The sequence below is a fragment of the Mustela nivalis genome, assembly GCF_964662115.1.
Source record: "Mustela nivalis genome assembly, chromosome: 1".
NCBI lineage: Eukaryota > Metazoa > Chordata > Mammalia > Carnivora > Mustelidae > Mustela > Mustela nivalis.
The window spans coordinates 157,218,739-157,237,960 of NC_139020.1; the positions used below are offsets into that span (position 1 = coordinate 157,218,739).

General features: G+C 39.8%; 1 protein-coding gene across 9 annotated transcripts; it reads right to left on the bottom strand.

The window, feature by feature from the left end:
• Window positions 1-1,689: 1,689 nt before the first annotated feature.
• ZNF660 (zinc finger protein 660) lies at window positions 1,690-14,299 on the bottom strand. 9 transcript variants are annotated; one of them, XR_014315832.1, is made up of 5 exons: window positions 14,160-14,270; window positions 13,013-13,115; window positions 11,473-11,567; window positions 6,286-6,802; window positions 1,690-2,834 (listed from the first exon to the last, which is right to left on the bottom strand). XR_014315832.1 is itself a non-coding variant. In XM_082746515.1 (4 exons), the coding sequence occupies exon 4, from the start codon at window positions 6,632-6,634 to the stop codon at window positions 5,639-5,641; it is 996 nt and encodes a 331-aa protein (XP_082602641.1). In that variant the 5' UTR covers window positions 6,635-6,802; window positions 11,482-11,567; window positions 13,013-13,115; window positions 14,160-14,299; the 3' UTR covers window positions 1,690-5,638. The 9 variants fall into 9 exon arrangements, 6 of the variants coding, with proteins under 6 accessions (XP_082602641.1, XP_082602643.1, XP_082602640.1 ...); XR_014315833.1 differs by having other exon boundaries at window positions 1,690-5,540; XR_014315834.1 differs by having other exon boundaries at window positions 1,690-2,338; window positions 2,734-6,802.
• Window positions 14,300-19,222: the final 4,923 nt, after the last annotated feature.

Genomic DNA, 19,222 nt, shown 5'->3' on the forward strand with positions numbered 1-19,222 from the left:
ATTGGTTGAGGAAGGGGTATAAGGGCCCAGACCTCACCTCTGGTCTACAGAATTCTGAAAGGCAGACTGGTCTGACCGAGTTTGAAGAAACTCAGATGACTTCTCCTGCTACTAATCTGGTGTTCTCCCTGCTCTATAGGTGTTTATCCCAAGAACACTCTCCAATAAATTTGCTGCATGTTATCCTTTGTCTATGCATACTTCCTAAAAAGCTCAACCTAAAAACAATTAGATAATTCAGTATTTTAAAAATTTGTTGAAGTTTTAAATAACTACTCCATGAATACTTGCAAGTGTGCATATCTATTTTTGTATTACTTTATTGGTTTAGTGTTTCTCAAATTTAAACCCTAAATTACCATGAGGATTGACTCATGACTACAAATTATTAGCAAGACTTTTATTTTCCATTTAAAGCCCATGACAAATCTCACAAGCTTCCTTGATGTGCTCCTTTGCTCCTGGTTGACTTTTTTCTAAAGCATGCTTTCACTGAGGATATAGCTTATAACATCTGGGCTTCTTACAGAAATCTCACTTCAAATTCTCCACCTTTACAAGCTCACAGATTCAAATCCTGCCCTTGCAGCAAATAAAATCTATGTTCCTTGGTGACCAATATCACCAAACTACCTCACAGCACCCAAGATATCACCAGTGACTTATTTGCTGGCTTCCACCTCCTCTTTATTTTAGGCTCTGTGCATTTATTTTATCTTCTCAAAAGCCCTTTAAAAGGATGTTTAAATTTTACCCAGAATTTCTAGGTTATTTTGTAGCCAAAGGGCTTTAATTATCTAGTTTGCCATACTGTTTTATTATACCTCTTAAAGGCACGAATCTCTGCTCAGTTTTGTGATAAAACAAACACTGCAAATGTGACAGCATTTTATTTCATACTCTGTAAACTGGTTGCTAATTTGTCATGATTATACAAACTTCAGTATTTATCTCAGTAATTTTGTAATTTATAGATTCTTCTAAGGGAAAAATGGACAATTATCACAGTAGTCATGTAAAGAATCAAGGATCCCAATGAAAAATTTTCTTCAATTCCCACTGCAAAAGCATTGTTTTATATAGATTCCCAGACCCTGGTCCAGATTTGGTGGGCCTCAGAAGTTGATCTGTATGTGTGCTGTTACCTCTTGTGGTTCCCAGATTTGGAGTCCACTGGTCTTAGTTTCAGAGACACGTTACAGCTTTTATATGTCTACACAATCTCTGTGGTCAAATTGTGCCATGTGCATTTAAACGGTCAGTGGGAAGAGTGGGAACTAGTCAGGTCATTGTCTGTGTTGCCCAGAAAGGAGTCTGCCGTCTCCTTTATACCACTTACAAACCCACTTTCTGGAGCAGAAACAGACATCAGGGAACATGGCTGGTTTTATATAGCCATCTAAGGTCTACATAATAGTAAAGATTTGAAACACAGATGGGGCCAAAAAAAGGAGCTGGGACAATAATAGGCTGTACAAGTCCTTTAAGGAAATTACAAGACACTTTCTATTGGCTAAAAAGCTCCTGTTTATGTAGTAGAAGTATGAAAATAACAAGCTGCATGTTGTGTTTAAATCAGAAATAAGCCAAATCAGTTCATTCCAAAAAACAGCTGCCTAAAGAAAAGCAAACTGAAGTGTTTCTTCCCACTCTGAACAAAGGAAGCAACATAAAAAAAATTCAGTGGTATTTCTAACAATAATAACAGATTTATTGGAGATACTATAACTATGTCCTGCAAAAACAGCTTTATAACATCAGGTGATTAAAGACAATCTAGTTTCTGAAAACAATCGAACAATGCAAGCATACTATTTTATTCACTTATATTAAATGGAATTATTTATATTTAATGGAAAAATTTAAAAAAGGAAGTCTGTCACTGAGGTTACAGAACTGAAATCAAATTTAGTCTTATGGAATTTAAAGCCCTTTTTGGTTTTGATTTTCTTCTCAGTTCCAAGTAAGAACTAATACAGTACATACCATCAATAAAAAGTATCTCTAAACCTAGGAAGACATTCTTCTCTCTATGCTTAATTCTTTGTCTTTCATATTTCTCTTTAATCAAGCTATATAAAATGAGATTTTATTTCACATTATCTCAACTAAAAGGAGGACATATATATCTCTATTCTACACAAGAGCAATTCTACATAACCAGGATGTCTATGGCTAAAAATATCACCTCTTTATATTCCTCCAGAATATTCAGGGTACTAAAGACATAAATGAGTAAGTATGAGCGCACAGGAAGCCAGCAGATAACAAGAACAGTCCTGGGTAATACACAGTAATCCAGCGATGTATATTTCAAAAGAGCTGGGTTTTTGATGAGCTGGGTTGATGGAGAATAGAGAAAAAATAGCAGTAAAGACAGGAAAATGGGTTGAGGGAGACAAAAACTAACAAATGAGGTGCTGCAGAAGAAGCACTGCTATTAAGGAACAACCAGGTTTCCATTAGCACAGGATGCTGGAAAAAACACAAAGAGACCCTGAATCCAGGGTGCATCTTGAAAGGCCTAAAAGTATGGTAAGAACTGCATAATTAAACTCTGACTGAAGTTAACAGCTGGTGGTTTTGAAAGACCCCTGGAGGAAGGTGGATAATCAGTTCAAATTATAGTGCAGAATATTCGTCTGAAAGGGCATGGGGACCACTTACAGCATTTACTCTTGCAGCTCAAGACAGGTATCAGACTAGAAAATGGGTGAGGGTTTATTATCTTACCTTGCCTGGGGCAAGATATGTGAAGATCTGTATTCAGATTGCTGGGTTTGAGATGACACAGTATCCTTCCAAAGGTATTTACTCTTGAAGATCACAAAAATCTTTAAGATGAAAAAGAAAGCCTATTTGAAAGAATCTCAGATGCTATGAGACAGTGATAGGAAAGTACCTCAGAATACCTGCTTGGCAACATAGGAAATATCAACAACTCTGCTTGGTGATAATAAATGTTCAAAAAATAAACTCTGATAGTTATATAATAAGCCAACTGCCTGTTTTCTTAGTTTTGGCCACCAGTAGACATTAGTCATGGGGAGTTTCCACAGAGGTAATCAGCGGGTGAGGATGGCTGGCAAGACAAAAGGCATGGGATACTAATTACAAACACCTCCCTTCATTTTAAAAGGACACAAGACAAGGGAAAAATGGTGGAAGGACACTTAGTACTACAGTAATGTAACCCACTACCACATGTGGGTTATCCTACCCTCATGTCCAACCACTCTTGGGGAAGTGCCTACCAAACAGTCCTATCCCTGAATGCAGCAAACCTCGTTTTGAGTAACTATACAAAGAGGGACTAACCTCTAGACCTTGTTTTGAATAACCATGCAAAGAGGGATTATAACATCCCCAAACTGAATATAAGCCACTATCCTATCAAAATAGGACAAAACCAAACCCTTTTCACACAATACCCTTTACAACCTTCTGCTTGTCTCCAATAACAGCAAGGAAGAAATATATAATTCTTAAAACTAAATTACAAGGTGCAGAGATAAGCCATAAATTGAACTCAGAGAAGACAGATAGCATCTTCCTTATGAAACCATGATCAAATGATTATCCAGATACAATTACCTTTCATTGAGGCGTCTACTCAGGAGAGTCCCAAATGATTTCCCACTCACATACAGAACTGCTATGGTGGGCAGAGGCACTTTGGTATCATGAAGGAAGCATGGACTTAAAACTCAGATCTGAGTTCAAATCCTGCCTCCAAGCACTAACTACTGAGTCACCTAACCTCAATGAGACTCAATTTTCTTGTACAAATGTTAAAAGATTGAATGGGATAAGAATAATCACCATGTGCATAAGACAAATGGCATTAGGCTTAAGAATTCACTGTATATGAAAAAAGAGAGGTGACTGCATTTAAGAATGGGCAGATTCTAAGTGTTCCCCGTGGGATCTTGAGCTAAGGACTCAGAGTTTAAAACGCTGAAAATCGGTTAAGGCCTTCTCAAAGGCCCAGACATAAAGGCAGAGGAAGCTAGTGAGCGCCTGTAGCACTGACTGTACAGCATCCCTCCCTTCTCCCAAGAAACACTTCCTCAATGATATAAGGGAGAAGGCAAATAGATCAGAAAGCCTTAGCTCCTTTCCTCACTTCCTGACTCTGAAAGAGTTGTGAAGAGTAGAGTTCCCAGTTGTGGCCAACATCTTACAACCGGGAGACTGCAAAAAATGAAATCCAATATGCTGAAAATTTTGGAATGAAGACTTAAGTTTGATGAATTGCTCAGTTGTCAAACCAAATTTGGGAATGCTTACCTCTAGACTTCCCCATAAGTAAACAATCAATGTTCTTAAGGTTTTAGCTACTAGTTCTTGATATTTTGCTCATTACACCTAAAAATGTCCTAAATTCTACCTTAGGTAAAACTTTTCCTGAATCACTCTAAAAGTTTAGAAACACTGCTCTGATGTCCCACAGTTGAGCTATTTTCATTTATTATATGCCAGCCTTATCAAATAATACATGAATTATCTCATTAAATCCTCACAACCCTGTGAAGTAGGTAGTTATTCCCTTTTGCAGATAAGTCTAAGGCTCAATGCAGTTAAGTGACTTGTCCATAATTGACAAGCTAGTGCGTGGCAGATCTGGGATCAGAATACATACTCTGATCCCAAAGTCCGAAATTTAAGATACCAAATTATAGATGAGAAGTCAGAGTCTTCCCCTCGTTTTAGATTATGCTGAGTGCATCTTTACAGGCTATGTACCTGCAATTGTTTCAATTTCATAAGGGGTTATTTTTTCTGGTTTTGTAAATATATATCGAAAATATGAAGTCTCTATTACCTGCAGATCTCACAACCGTGGGAGAGGAGAATGTGGTAAATTTTTGTTGTTCTTTTAGCCTAAGAGTTTAAAAATGTCAGCTTATTTTAAAACAGCAAAAGACCAACAACTGATGTTTATTATTTAACAAACAGGAAACAGGCTCTTAAAGGAAGTGACTTGCTCATGCTTCCACCACTACCAAGTGCCAGTATTAGGGTGGAATCCCATGAGTTTAGGGCCCATGTTCTACATGCCTTTCATAACACTGATGAGTGAAAATGAACATGTAATTATTGTATTTAAAAAATACTGTACTTCTTTCCTGAATATAAAAGTAGTATATTCTTGTAGAAAATCTAAAAAGCATAGAAAAGTATAAAGAAAATAGAAATCGCCTATAATCCTATCACCCAATGATAATCACTGTTAACGTTTTGGTTTGGTATTATTTCATTCAAATTTTTCTCCTATAGGTACATGTTTTTAAAAAATTTGCATCAAAAAAAATTTTGGATCAAATTTGTTTTCTCTTTATCTTCCATTTTATACAAATAATTTTCCTCATGGCATTATTCTTTAAAAATGTTTATAACGGCTATAAAACCATCATGTAGATAGACCATCATTCATTTAAACCCTATGCTACTGAAAATCTAGTTCTCTTCCTTCAGTTATATATGATGCCAGTATGAATATCCCTCTGATCATCGTTGTCTGCTTCTGGTTACTTTCCCTGTATAGAGTCATAGAAATTTAATTAAGGTCAAGAAAAATGAAAAATTGTTTTTCCAAAAAGTAGCAATTAGGCCTACTACCAACAATATATGTTATTTATGATGTTTCTTTCTCCTCATTATGTTTTCTCTGGTGTTGAAGAAGCTGTGAGCTGTAACGATAGGCTTTCCCACACTCACTACATTTAAAGGGCTTTTCCTTAGTGTGCGTTCTCAAATGTAGAATAACTTGAGAAGTCTGCCTGAAGGTTTTGCCACATTCATTACATTTATAAGGTTTTTCTCCAGTGTGAACTCTCTGATGATCAACAAGGTTTCGATTAGAAGTAAAAGCTTTCCCACATTCATTACATTTGTAAGGTTTCTCTCTACGGTGAAGTCTCTGATGTTCACTAAGGGTCTTCCTTAAAATGAAAGCTTTTCCACACTCATCACACTCATAAGGCTTCTCCCCTGTGTGAATTCTCCGATGGTCCATAATCTTTGTATTAGAAACACATGTTTTCCCACACTCCTTACATTTGTAAACTTTTTTTCCTTTGTGCATTTTTTGATGCTGAGTAAGGTTTGAACTACGGCTAAAGGCTTTCCCACACTCGATACAAGTGTAGGGCTTCTCCCCAGTGTGAACTCTATGATGTGAAATAAGACCTGAACTCCGACTAAAGGCTTTCCCACACTCCTTACATTCATAAGTTTTCTCCCCACTATGGATTCCCTGGTGCCGAATGAGGTGAGACTTACCACCGAAAGATTTCCCACATTCACTGCATGTGTAGGGCTTCAGTCCAGTGTGGATTCTCCGATGAACAACAAGGTTGGAGCTATGACTGAAGGCTTTTCCACATTCCTTACACTTATAGGGTTTCTCTCCTGTGTGGATTCTCTCATGTACTGTAAGATTTGCACTCTGACTAAAGGCTTTCCCACACTCAGTACATATATACTGTTTCTTTTCAGCCTGAATTCTCATATTCGTTGCAGGATCCAAGCACTCACTACCATCTTTTTCATATTCATGCTTACTCACTTCTGTAAGTGTTTTATTGTCTTTAACTATCTTATGCCTGAAGCTTCTCGTCTTTCTCCTCATTTTCTCTTGCTTGAAGCATCACAATGGCCTGTTGAATCTTCTCTTCCTCTTCAGAAGAGCTTTCTAAATTTTTACTTCCCTGGAAACACCTCTGTGTTTCTCTTCAAAGTGTAAGATTCTCACGTTTTAGGAGTGATTTTGGGATCAACACCTCCTCAGTTCCACCATCTAACAGAAAAAACAGAAATTGCACATGTCACCTATTCTCTATCCAAAGATCACAAGATGTGGTATACAGCAGAATTTCACACCACAGGGTCTCACTTATTCTCTATCCAAAGACCACAAGATGTAATACATCACAGGGTCTCACAAACAAGAGGAAATGTTCAAAGACAGGGGGAACTGATCAAAAATAAGATGAAAAAAAAAAAAAATGAGGGTAGACCCAGATGCCGAAGTAAATAAAGGCTTATGGAAAGACAAGAGGGGAACCCAAAAAGTCCAGCATCAGGGTAAGCAATGAGTAATATAAAATCCACCCTGTTTCCTCCTGTCTCACATCTACTCCCAGGATTAGAGCCATCAAACTCCTCATCTGGTCCCTAGAAAAAATTAACTTAAGATCCTTAGCTCAGTAGCTCTCCAAAACAGTTTGGCTTTTAGTTCTTGCTGACCTATTCCCCTAATATCAATGATATAATGGCTGGCACAAAATAGATGCTCAAGAATTGTTTCATAAACCAGCAACTGCAATTGTCTTAGGGTATGACTAAGATTTCATCTTTTGCTCTATGTCCAGGTATGAGGCCCGTTTACATCTCTGTTCTTAAGCCCTGTCTTAGTAAGGGGTAACACTGTTCTTCAAGTAACAGAGCCTACTGGAGCCTAATCATACAATAACCTACTTTCTAGGGACTACTCTGTAGCTGGATCCAGCTACATATGCTCATTCATTCTGTCTGCTTCTCACCAAGCTATCCCTCTGATGAACTATCACCCAATCTACTGTGCAAACGAGAAACGCTGAGTTGGGGAACAGGGCTAGCTAAAACATGGCAGGGTAAGGTCATGCTCTGATAAGACTTTGCGTGATACAAAGTATCTAACTTTGACAAAAGGGTGAAAGTAGACAGAACAACCAAAAGGTGCTAATACATGAAACCGATGTCAGGAATGAGCAGGAACTTCTCAGTGAGTTTGACATAAAATACATAGGTAATATAGGTATGTAATATATGTCATATATGTATGTATATATATAGCAAAATGAGAGTCCTCTATAACAGTAAATATATAAACTTATCCACTTGTTCATCCATCTGTTCATTCATACCACAATTAATTATTTCTACTTTGGGGATATATAGGTAACTCTAGCATACCTCAAATCTGGAGGGGATTGGGGTCATAAAAGAAAACAGAAAAATGACTCCATGATACTAACACATAATTAATGTTCCTTTTACTATATTCCTCTTCAAACTTGTCCATACTTAGATTATATATGGTTGCAAGTATACAGTAGATATAATTTTGCATCCTACCATATGTAATTTTCCACATTGCTATTTAATCATAAGACCATTTTATGACTATATAATACACTACCAATTGAAGTCGTTATAATTTACCCACATTTTGCTAGCATTCAACATTTTTGTTGCTCCCTGCTACTTAACCACTTCAATAATGCTATCATGATCACTTTACACAAAGTCTTCTTCCTACTGAAATATATTCTTAGGATAAAAGTTCCACAAAGGAATTATTGGGTCAGAGGGAATGAAATTGTTTTGCAGTGATGCCTACTGCTTTTCAAAAACGTTTGACCAGTTTCCACTGTCTCACAGCTTTTCAATAAGCTGAGTCACAATTTCTGGAGGAGGAGCATATCTAAGGGTGAGTGCTCAAGACCAGCAAGAAAGGAAGAGAACTTCCAAATGAGGTTACACTTCATATTTCAGGAATATAGGTGCCATTGATGCTATACAGAGACACAAATATAAGAATCTGTGCTCAAAATATAAACAGGAGGCAAAGAAAACAGTGGGGAGGGGTGGATTCTTGCTAGATCCTGAAGTATACTCACAACTCATACTACCTCTCCTAATCAAAGAGGTGGAAACTCAGTGAGAAGCCAGGGGCCTGCAGAGCAGAGTGGAACAGTAAGTTAAGCCATTTCCAGAGTTTTCTGAGACAGTTGATGGTTCTTTCTTTTCCATTTGTAATCTTCTCTGAAACTCTTTTCTTTATACATGTCTTAAAGCATAATTATTGAGCATTCTACTCTGTACACATTTCTTGTTTGGATTTAGCAGGGAAAATAATAAAAATAATAAAAAGTATTATTACAGAAAAGTAGAAAATAATTATTTGTGGTATGAATGAACAGATGGATGAACAGGTGGGTAAGTTTATGTATTTACTGTTACAGTCACTGTTACTGTTACATAAACAGTCTCTCATGTTGCTAGCAAATTATCTTCTGCTAACTTGTATTATATTTTAATTATTTTTATGGTATTTCTTATAAAAAGTTGGGATATGACTTTAGAGGATCCACATAATTACTAGAACAAAATATTTTAGAGATTCAGAATGAGACAATACCTTGAAGCCAGCCCCAGCATGTCTCATTTCTAGACATGACTGATCTAAATCTTCTCAGCTAACTACTATAGTAACTATTCTGTTGTTAAAAGCTGCTATAGAGGGGCGCCTGGGTGGCTCAGTGGGTTAAGCCGCTGCCTTCGGCTCAGGTCATGATCTCAGAGTCCTGGGATCGAGTCCCACATTGGGCTCTCTGCTCAGCAGGGTGCCTGCTTCCTCCTCTCTCTCTGCCTGCCTCTCTGCCTACTTGTGATCTCTCTCTGTCAAATAAATAAATAAAATCTTTAAAAAAAAAAAAAAAAAAAAAGCTGCTATAGAAAAGATAAGTCTCATGGCTTTCAGGAAAAAGGTGTCTATGGAAACTTGTTAATAGCCAGGTATTTACATGGCTCTGTCACAAAGCAATAAAGACCATTAGTGAATGTAAAAAAATAAATAAATAAAATAAAGCATGGTTACATACTGAATGTTTCCCCTTTCCCCCACCAAAACACACATTGAAGCTCTAATGCCCAATGTGACTATATTTAAAGATGTGACCTTTAAGGATGTAATTAAGGTTAAATGAGATCATAAGGGCTTGGTCTGATAAATTAGTGTGTCCTTATAAAAAGACGTGAGAGACCTCACTTTTGCTTCCACTCCTGCCTCCTTTCCCCTAAACAAACTAAGGAAGGCCATATGAGCAAAGAACAAGGAGGTGGCCATCTATTAGGCAGGAAGAGTTCTTGCCAGAAACTGAATTAGGTGGTGACCTTGATCTTGGACTTACAGGATCCAGAACTGTGAGAAAATGAATTTCTGTTGTTTACACTGCCCAGTCTGTGGAAGTTTGTTATAGCAAACTGAGCATACCAATACAAGCATGAAGTATCAAACCTACATTTAAGGAGCTTATAGTGGAGTTAATCATGAAAAATGAGGAGACCAAATTAAGATTTACAAAGTACCCAATCAAAAAGTAAATGGTATTAGGGAAGGGGGCAATTACTGGGGCCCAGAATATTTGGGGAAAGGTGTTTTAAGAAGGCAAACCTTTGGCTGAGTTACAGAACATGAAGGAATGGTTTCCTCAAAAACAATCTTGTGGGACGCCTGGGTGGCTCAGTGGTTAAGCAGCTGCCTTTGGCTCAGGTCATGATCCCAGCGTCCTGGGATCGAGTCCCACATCGGGCTCCTTGCTCAGCAGGGAGCCTGCTTCTCCCTCTGCCTCTGCCTGCCATTCTGTCTACCTGTGCTCGCTCTCTCCCCCTCTCTCTCTCTGATAAATAAATAAAATCTTTAAAAAAAAAAAAAAAAAAAAACAATCTTGTGAGGGAGGGGAAGATTTAAAAAAAAGAAAAAAGGGGAAAAAAAAAGGAAGCTTGCACAGGGCCAGCGTACTCAGAAATAAGTGGGTGATTACACTATCACGTAGCTTCAGGATGGTGGGAATTTTGTCCATTTTGTTTACCTTTGTCTTCCCATAATCTAGCACAGTTCCAAGTACACAGCAGGCACCAAAGGAAAATTTTTTGAATGAACAGATGAAAGAATTAAGTTGCATGAAGTGATTGAGCCAGAACACTGAAATTATGGAGCACATATGGGTATAATTCAATGGTCAATGGGTAACAAGTATTAAACATCCTCATTATCTTCCCCCACTCTATATTCTTTTTTCTACTCTGCTGTTCTCCACTCTCACTTTCACTTGTCAAGAATACAGTTACCAGCATCATTCCAGCATCATTATTAATAGTGGTCCCCTTAACTCATGAAAATATTCCAATCTGGACAATAGATTTCATATCATCATACCTAAAAGTGGAATTAGGAAAATAACGCTTTAGGGTATACTATTGTATATCGACTATACTTCAATTAAATTTGTTTTCTTTTTCTTTTTTTTTTTTTTTTTAAAGATTTTATTTATTTATTTGACAGACAGAGATCACAAGTAGGCAGAGAGGCAGGCAGACAGAGAGGAGGAAGCAGGCTCCCCGCTGAGCAGAGAGCCCGATGTGGGACTCGATCCCAGGACCCTGAGATCATGACCTGAGCCAAAGGCAGCGGCTTAACCCACTGAGCCACCCAGGCGCCCTAAATTTGTTTTCTTTAAAAAAAAAAAAAAAAAAAGATTTAGGAAGATTAGCCCAGATAGATTAGAGGTGAAAAAAAGAAAAATGGAGGAAGGGAAATGAGTTAAGAAGAAAACTTTAGGAATGCAGGATGGGGGACCATCAGAGGGTCTGCCACTCTCCAGGTGTCCGAAAACCTTGGGAGGTTGTATTCCTTCAACTCACCAGCATCACCTGCCTGTTTGGGTTTCTGTGAGCAGCAGTCACATGGCCCTTGGTTACTGATTAGCTGCAATACAGTGACGAATAAGAGGGAATACCTGAAAAATTCCAGACAGACAGATGAATGAAATATAAAAACTGAAATGAGAAAAAAAGATTTAAAAAGAACTGGGAGAAAATTATCAGGGGACTCCTTGATCTCAGGCACATAAAACAAAGCCTGACGTCATAACAAAAGCAGATGATCTGATAAGTCCTGCTTCCCTCTTAGTTCCCCCAGAATCACCTTGGGCTTCCTTATGGCACATCCTTGTGCATTTCTCTTTTTCCCTTCCTGCTCTTCTAACCAAAATCTGTCTCAGTGAGCTAACAGATTTGCATAACTTCCTTTGTACCCGCTGTCTTATTCTCAAATTTGCATTCCTGACATATTCTTCTTCTTCTCATCTAAAGCGTTTTCCTACATCTTCATCTTTCTTAGTGACATTACCATTGTTGATATTCAGAACTGGATCTGATAACCTTGAATTTCTTTCTTTCAGTCATCCTCCGTATCCACTCTAATACAAGTTTATGCTTTCCTGGAAATTCCTGGATTTCATCATTCTTTTTCCTATCATTTGTTCATTCATTTCCCATTTGTTTGTTCATTCATTCAGCAAACACTTATTGGACACCTAGAGAGTGGCAGACCCTCTAATGGTCACCCATCCTGCATTCCTAAAGTTGTCTCTCAACTCATTCCCCTTCTTCCATGCTTTTTTTTATTTCACCTCTAATTCATCTGACCATAGAGAAATTTCTGTACTTAAAAAGAACACAGTAACAAATCTGTAATATAAACTAGAGCTGCCTTATACTAGAATTGGATGTATGTCTCTGTCACTTCTCCTCACAAGTACACATTAAGCTCTAAGCCCCTGAAAGCAAGGCCCATGGTGTTCATGGATGGAATTCCATAAAGTACCTAGTGCAAAGAAGGTTCAGTAAATGTTGTGTGACTTGAAATCTTAAACAAGTTCAAGGTTCTGATTTTATCTGGGTGTAGGGGTGATAAGAACTGCACCCTTCACACATGACTACCACCAACCCTTCTCCACTTGTTCATCCCTTTCGTACTTCATATTATCTGAACACCATGACGGTATATATAGAGTCCTGGCAATGCTGTCAACAGGGCCATCCAGGGGCTCCAATACTCAGCTGACTTAGTCTAAATACTCAGAGCTTCTCAGAATGTCAGAGCTGGAAGGAATCACCCAGATCTCCCTGTCTTCTATCGAAGTGTGATGGGGAAACAAACTTAGAAGAAAACTGCAGCTCAAATTCAAGTCTCCTAACACCAAGATTTGAGTTCAACTATATTACCTTTCCTCTCATCCCTAAACTGTACTCCTCAAAGTCCAGAAGGCTCACTCCTACTCCTCTGGTTCTCTCGTCCTCAATAAATAGCCATACAGAAATGCTCCCTTTCAGCCATGGTTCTTCTTCTAGTCAGAAGATTCCTGTCAAATTATAACTAATTTCACAGTATAGGTCTTACCTGGCCAGCAGAGCCTTAGTCCGAAGAATCTGCCCAGCACAAAAGTCTTGCCTGATCTCTTCCTAGGGTTTGGTGAGGAAGTTCCTAAGGGGGTGTCCTATCGCTGTAAACAGAAGAGAGATTGCGTTCTCTGAGATCAACTCCAAGCAGACACTCAGGGCAGTATCCCACCCCTGTGTAACTTCCTTTCCTATAGAACTATGAAAAGCTAGGATGATCATTCCCATTCTGAAGATGGGGAAATGCAGCTCCCAGAGATTGAATGACATGCCAAAGGTAGTATGGCTGGTAAGAGGCAAATCTTCTGTATCTAAAGGTAATCCTCATTCCATCAAACTACAGCTGCTCCTTCTCACCTGTTCTGTTTGACATCTAAGTCTCCATATCCTTCTCTAACTGCAAAAATACATTCCACCTGCAATCCTGCTTTCCAGCCAAAGTTTGCAGCAGGGAGATGAGAAGGGAACTTTGAGTCAAGTGTCTTTAGAGAGGAAAAATTAAGTCTCTAAAGGGAGGATGAAAAGTGAATGTTTTCTTATTTCTTTGTTTATTTTTAATGATTACCTAGTTCTTAGGATTACTAGCCCTCAAAATCTGTTTTGTGTTTTCAACCTCTCCAGATTTCCAGACTCGGCTTCTAGCCCTTCAAGCTTGTTCCATTTCTTGCCTACCAGAAAACACCTTTGCTTTGTACACACTGTCACCCCCAGGACCTAGCAGTCAGTGGTAGGTGCTCAGTAAGTACTGAATGAATAAACGAGTAATCTCCTGCAAAACTCGGTTGCTCACTGGGAACACAACGGGGACTGGACTGGTATTCGATTCAAATTGGGGTTGTGGAGTCCGTGCAGCCTGGCTGGACTCTAGACCGCTATTGCCAGGGCGGCCTGCTGGCTAGGGGCGGGGACGGCAAAATTGTATAACCACTGTCAGCCCTATCAGAGCGAGCTGCTACGCGGTGTGGGAGATGAGACCCCAGACAACGGGACAGAGGCGAACGAGGGGAGGGAGAGGCCCTTGACTACCCCTTGAGAGACCTCCTCCCCGTCGCCGCAGGGGCTGAGCTGAAGGAGGCCTGGGTCCCGGCCGGTGTCACCCACCCTCTCCCAGAACACTGACCGAACCCCGACGCCAGGCTGCCGCATACCTCTCGTCGAAAGCGCCAGACTCACATCTCGGAACACAGCGGAGACGGAACTGCGTCACTGACTCGCCACTAACTCTCAACTTGACCCCCGGGCCCTTCTAGGCATCTGGAGGTTTCGGAATCTCTGTGCCCTGGAGGGGGGGAGCATCCCATCCCTCAGGAGTCTCTCAGCATCGCGGGAACCCTGGCCCCGCCTCCCGCAGAGTTTTTGCCCTGTCATTGGCTGGGAGGATGAAAGGGCTCAGAGCGTTCATCCAATTGACTCCAGAGGACTCTCGAAGTGGTGGAGTCTGAGGAGGAGACCTGGTTAGGGCGGGAAGAGCAATCAATTAGCTTGGGGGACAGGCTGCCTTTCTCCATCTGAGAGACTCCCTGAAGTCACATTCCTTGCTCTAGCAAAGTCGTCTTCCCTTCCACGTGTGCCGCGCCTTTCAGCTGCAAAGCCAGAATCAGTTCCTATTTACCGGTAGTATATAAAATGGCACTGTGGGGTGCCTAGTACGCCACTCGTTTAGACACTGCTGATGAGGTAGTGAAGAAAATGAACTCGTAAGGCATACTTTCAGGTCAGGGGATGCAATGATAAATAAATACATCTGGAGGAAGAGTGTTCCTAATAGAGGGAACATAAGGAGCAAAGTCCTTGAATCAGGAAGGAGGTGGAGGGCACATTTCACACCTTAAAGACCATAAGGGCTTTGGATGTGTCAGTAATAACACTGGAGGGTTATGGAACCGAAGAGTGACATGATGTTACTTTTTTTCTTTTCTTGACACATATCTAAAGTTTATTAGCTATTAAACACAAAACTAGCCAAGAAACTTGTTCTACAAATTCTATGGATTTCTTGCTCATAGTCCCTGCTCATTCAGAAAAAAACCTAACCAAAACAAAACAAAAAACCGAAACAAAACAATTCTCACACACGGATGTTTCAATCGGTGACAAAACATTTTAAAGATTTGCTCTGGCTGCTCTGTTGAGAACAGTCTGAAGGTGGGTGAGAGTAGAAGCAGGGAGATTAAGAGGTCATTGCAGTATTCTAGATGAGAAATGATGCAGTATTCCAGCTTAGAAATAATGGACATGATGAGAAACAGTTCTACATATGCATTTGTTCCTAGAATAATGACATTATTAGGTTAGGGACAGTGACCCTGACAGTAAAAGGAAATTATACATATCCACATTTCGACTCCCTCGAAACTTAACTATTGTTAAGTCTGTTGGCCAGAAGCCTTATAGGATAACATTGTCAATTCATACTTTTGTATGTTACATGTATAATGGCTCTCCAGCCAGGCTCTGACGTTGAGGTCAACTCCATAAATAACACTGTGTTTGGAGACACTACTGCCTCTCAAATCACATGCCCATGGGTTGGCCATGTCATCGTCCACTGTCTTAAGCTGAGGGCCCAGCACCATGGCCTACCTCTAGGGGGTGTTTTCCTGGGTCTCTACTCCTAGCAGTCCTATCGCTGTGGTGGACATAACAAGAAACAGCCTCACCAGTAAGATCCCTCATCTCTATCCCAGGCTTGTTAGAACAAAAACATCTGGGCCATTGACCATATTTTCCTTCATGGTTGGATCTGGTTCTTTGGGAGCTAAGAGACAAGTGCTCATCCTCAGTGAATAGCTCCCTTGAAATTGGTCAATGTCCAGCTTCCTCTCAGGCTGGACCATGTGTGGGCCTTGTTTAGATAAAAAATGAAGACCTAGCCCTGACCTTTGTAATCCTGGAGCCAACTGAGTGACCACAGTAACAGCATTCCATCCCCATTTCCTCTCCTGCAATTTTTCCCAAAGGTGGGGGGTTTAAGGCTGTGGTTCAATCCCTGTGGTCACAGTCCTCAAAGGACAGTTGATGGAAGTGCTCATGTCCCATTTGCCTCCAGACTTGGATGTGGCAGGACGCCTTCTGACTAAGTTTGTCCCCTCCCCTCTACCTATTTTCTACCCAGAACCCATGTGTCTTCTCTAGAACTTATCATAAAAACTTGTACCTGTTCCCCGCATAATTCTCATGTGCCTATGCTCTGTAAAACAAGTGTGGAAAAGCACTGATTTGGATAATGGGTGACATGGGGGCTGGAGCTGTTTCATATTTCCTATGGACCAGTTAACAGGGTAGAGAGAGCATCAAAGCTTGATGGCTAGAAGGACTGACAACTGCATATGACAATGTGTTTGGGGTTTAAGGATACAGCCCAGGATAACAGAGGTCCCAGGGTGGGTATACACAGGAAGATTCATCCGTGCCTATTGGAACTGTTGCTGCTCAAATACCTTTCTGACTGGAGCAGGCTGGACATTCCTACTGCACTCCATGCATTTCATCTTGTCTAACATAGTTATTTCTGTTTTAACTTTTTCTTTTATCATGTGAAGCAAATCATGAACATATGTATCTTACACAAGGAATATGGGCCTGGCTTTATAACTACTGATAACAAATCAGGATTTCATTCTATGATGTGACAAATCCCTGAGCAACTCCTGACAACCTATTTTTAAAAATCAGTGGAAGTAGCTCATTATATCTCCTCATTTTTCCAACAATAGGGTATGAAAGGGAGCTATTTGCAGAGGGAACAAGCTAAGGTTACTTGTTATTAGAAAGATTAACAGTCTTCCAGTTTGTGGTTTGATATATATAGAGCTTAGACATCATCACTCCTGTCATTGTAATAAGAGAAATGCTGAACAAGCTGAAAATAAATAATTCTTCAAAAATCAATCAAAGAACCGAGATCTCAAGGCAAACTGCCACCACAAAAACTGGAGAGACAGATGAATACAGAACACTCACAGCCTCAAAAGTATAAGAGTCTGCACGAGCCAGGATCTGGGCTGCAAATGTTCCCCAAGACTGAAAAATCTCTGGAGTTCCTGTGAGCATGGATGGAAGGTGAAAGTCTCCAGAAGAGGGATAATTCTGGTGGGGGTTTCCACACATCTATGATTTACCTTCAGTAGCCCCACCACATTGTCACGATGAAGGTCAAGGAAAAGTCGTTCAACTTCTGTGTGGAAGATTAGAGAAGCAACCATCTGGAACACACCCAGTACCCTCTGTTCTCCTGAAAAGATCCTTCCCTCAAGGAAAACTATGTTAGCAGAGCAAGCACTTTGGGTTTGACCACAGCATAGCTGACCCGGGGAAAGGAAAATACCCAAATCTAGACCCCTTCAGGTTTCTATGCAGAGGAAGGGACCCAACACTAGCTTCCTCTATTCTCTTAGCTAATGGGAACAAGAGTCTAAGAGGCACTTGTAAAGACCAAGTCTCAGGGACACACTTTCACTAAAACCCTAAGATCTAACCATACAACTACCACAACACTTCCCCTACATTTCCACTATATTAATGTGGATCTGATATCAAAACATGATTTCAACTGAAAGAAGGTCAACTCTCAGATTTTACTAGAAAATTTATTTTTTACTTTACGAGAAAAAGTATCCAGGGAAACCCAAAGCAAACAGTAGAGACAAGCAACAAAAACCTCCCACAAAATACAAAGCACCTCAGAGGAATTTATGGCTTCAAATATTATGGTTCACCAAAAACACTGAGCATGGAGTAACTCCCAGAACATTAAAAAAACACACACAATTCACATTAAAGGAAGATTTACTTCAGTAGTTTTTACTCAATGCATCATGTCCAGATTTCCATCAAACATTACAAAGCATGTTAAATGGCAAAAACAACACAGTTCAAAGAAACAGAGCCCACAGCAGAACCAGACCGGGATATGACTGAGATTGGGGAATTATAAAACTGGGAATTTTAAACAAGCACACTTAATGTGCTAAAGCCTCCAACAGAAAAAGTGGACAGCATGCAAGATGTGATGGGCACTGTAAGCAGAGAGGTGGACTTGTGGGAAAGGATCAAAAGGTAATTGTAGAAGTAAAAATCATTGTAAAAAGAATTGGGGAATGCTTTTATTGAGCTCCTGTGTGACGTAAGTTTAGTGAGCTTGCAGACACAGCACCAGAACCTTCTCATACTAAATGATAACAGAAAAAATACTGATGAAAATAGAATAGGTAGGAACTGTAGGACAATGACAAAAGGTGTAAAATCAGTGAAAGTACTAAGAGAAGAAAACACAAGGCAGAGAATTAGAAGAAATATTTGAAATACTACATACATGAATCTCAGCTCCAAACATCTCAGAAAACACCAAGCAGGATGCATATCAAGTTATCAACCCCGTTGTTCTGACGAGTGTCAGAACATTAAGACAAGAAGAAAAACTTGAAGGCATGTTGGGGGGTTGGGAAAACTGCCCTGTGGTAAAACTGCTGTGAGAATCACATTTTTTTTCCTCTTCAGCCAGAGCCAAAGAGAAGCAAAAACAGAGAAAAATGACATATCTCAAGTATTGAAAGAAAAACACTGTCAATTTGGAATTTTGTTTCCCTGAAAATCTCCTTCAAAAGTACATCAAAATCCTAGAGGAGAACACAGGCAGCAACCTCTTCTACTTGGCTGTAGCAACTTCTTGGTAGATACAGCTCCAAAGGCAAGGGGAACATAAGCAAAAATGAACTATTGGGACTTCATTAAGATAAAAAACTTTTGCACAGCAGAGGAAACAGTCAACAAAACTGAAAGGCAATCCATGAAATGGAAGAAGATACTTGCAAATGACAGCACAGATAAAGGGCTAGTATCCAAGATCCATAAGAACTTATCAGACTCAACATCCCAAAAAACCCCCCATATAATCCAGTCAATAAATGGGCAGACAGACACTTCCCCAAAGAAGACTTACAAATGGCCACTAGATATGTGAGAAAATGCTCCATATCATTCAGCATTACAGAAATACAGATCAAAACCACAATGAGAGACCACCTCACACAGTCAGGATGGCTAAAATGAACAAGTCAGGAAAAGAACAGATGTTGGTGAGGATGTGGAGAAAGGGGGAGCCTTTTATACTGTTGGTGGGAATGCTACAACTCTAGACAACAGTATGGATGTTCCTCAAGAAATTAAAGGTAGAACAACCCTATGACCCAGCAATTGAACTAGTAGGTAT

Excerpts from the sequence above, each read along its gene's own strand:
- ZNF660 (XM_082746515.1), bottom strand. The coding sequence starts at position 6,634 with ATGAGGAGAAAGACGAGAAGCTTCAGGCATAAGATAGTTAAAGACAAT.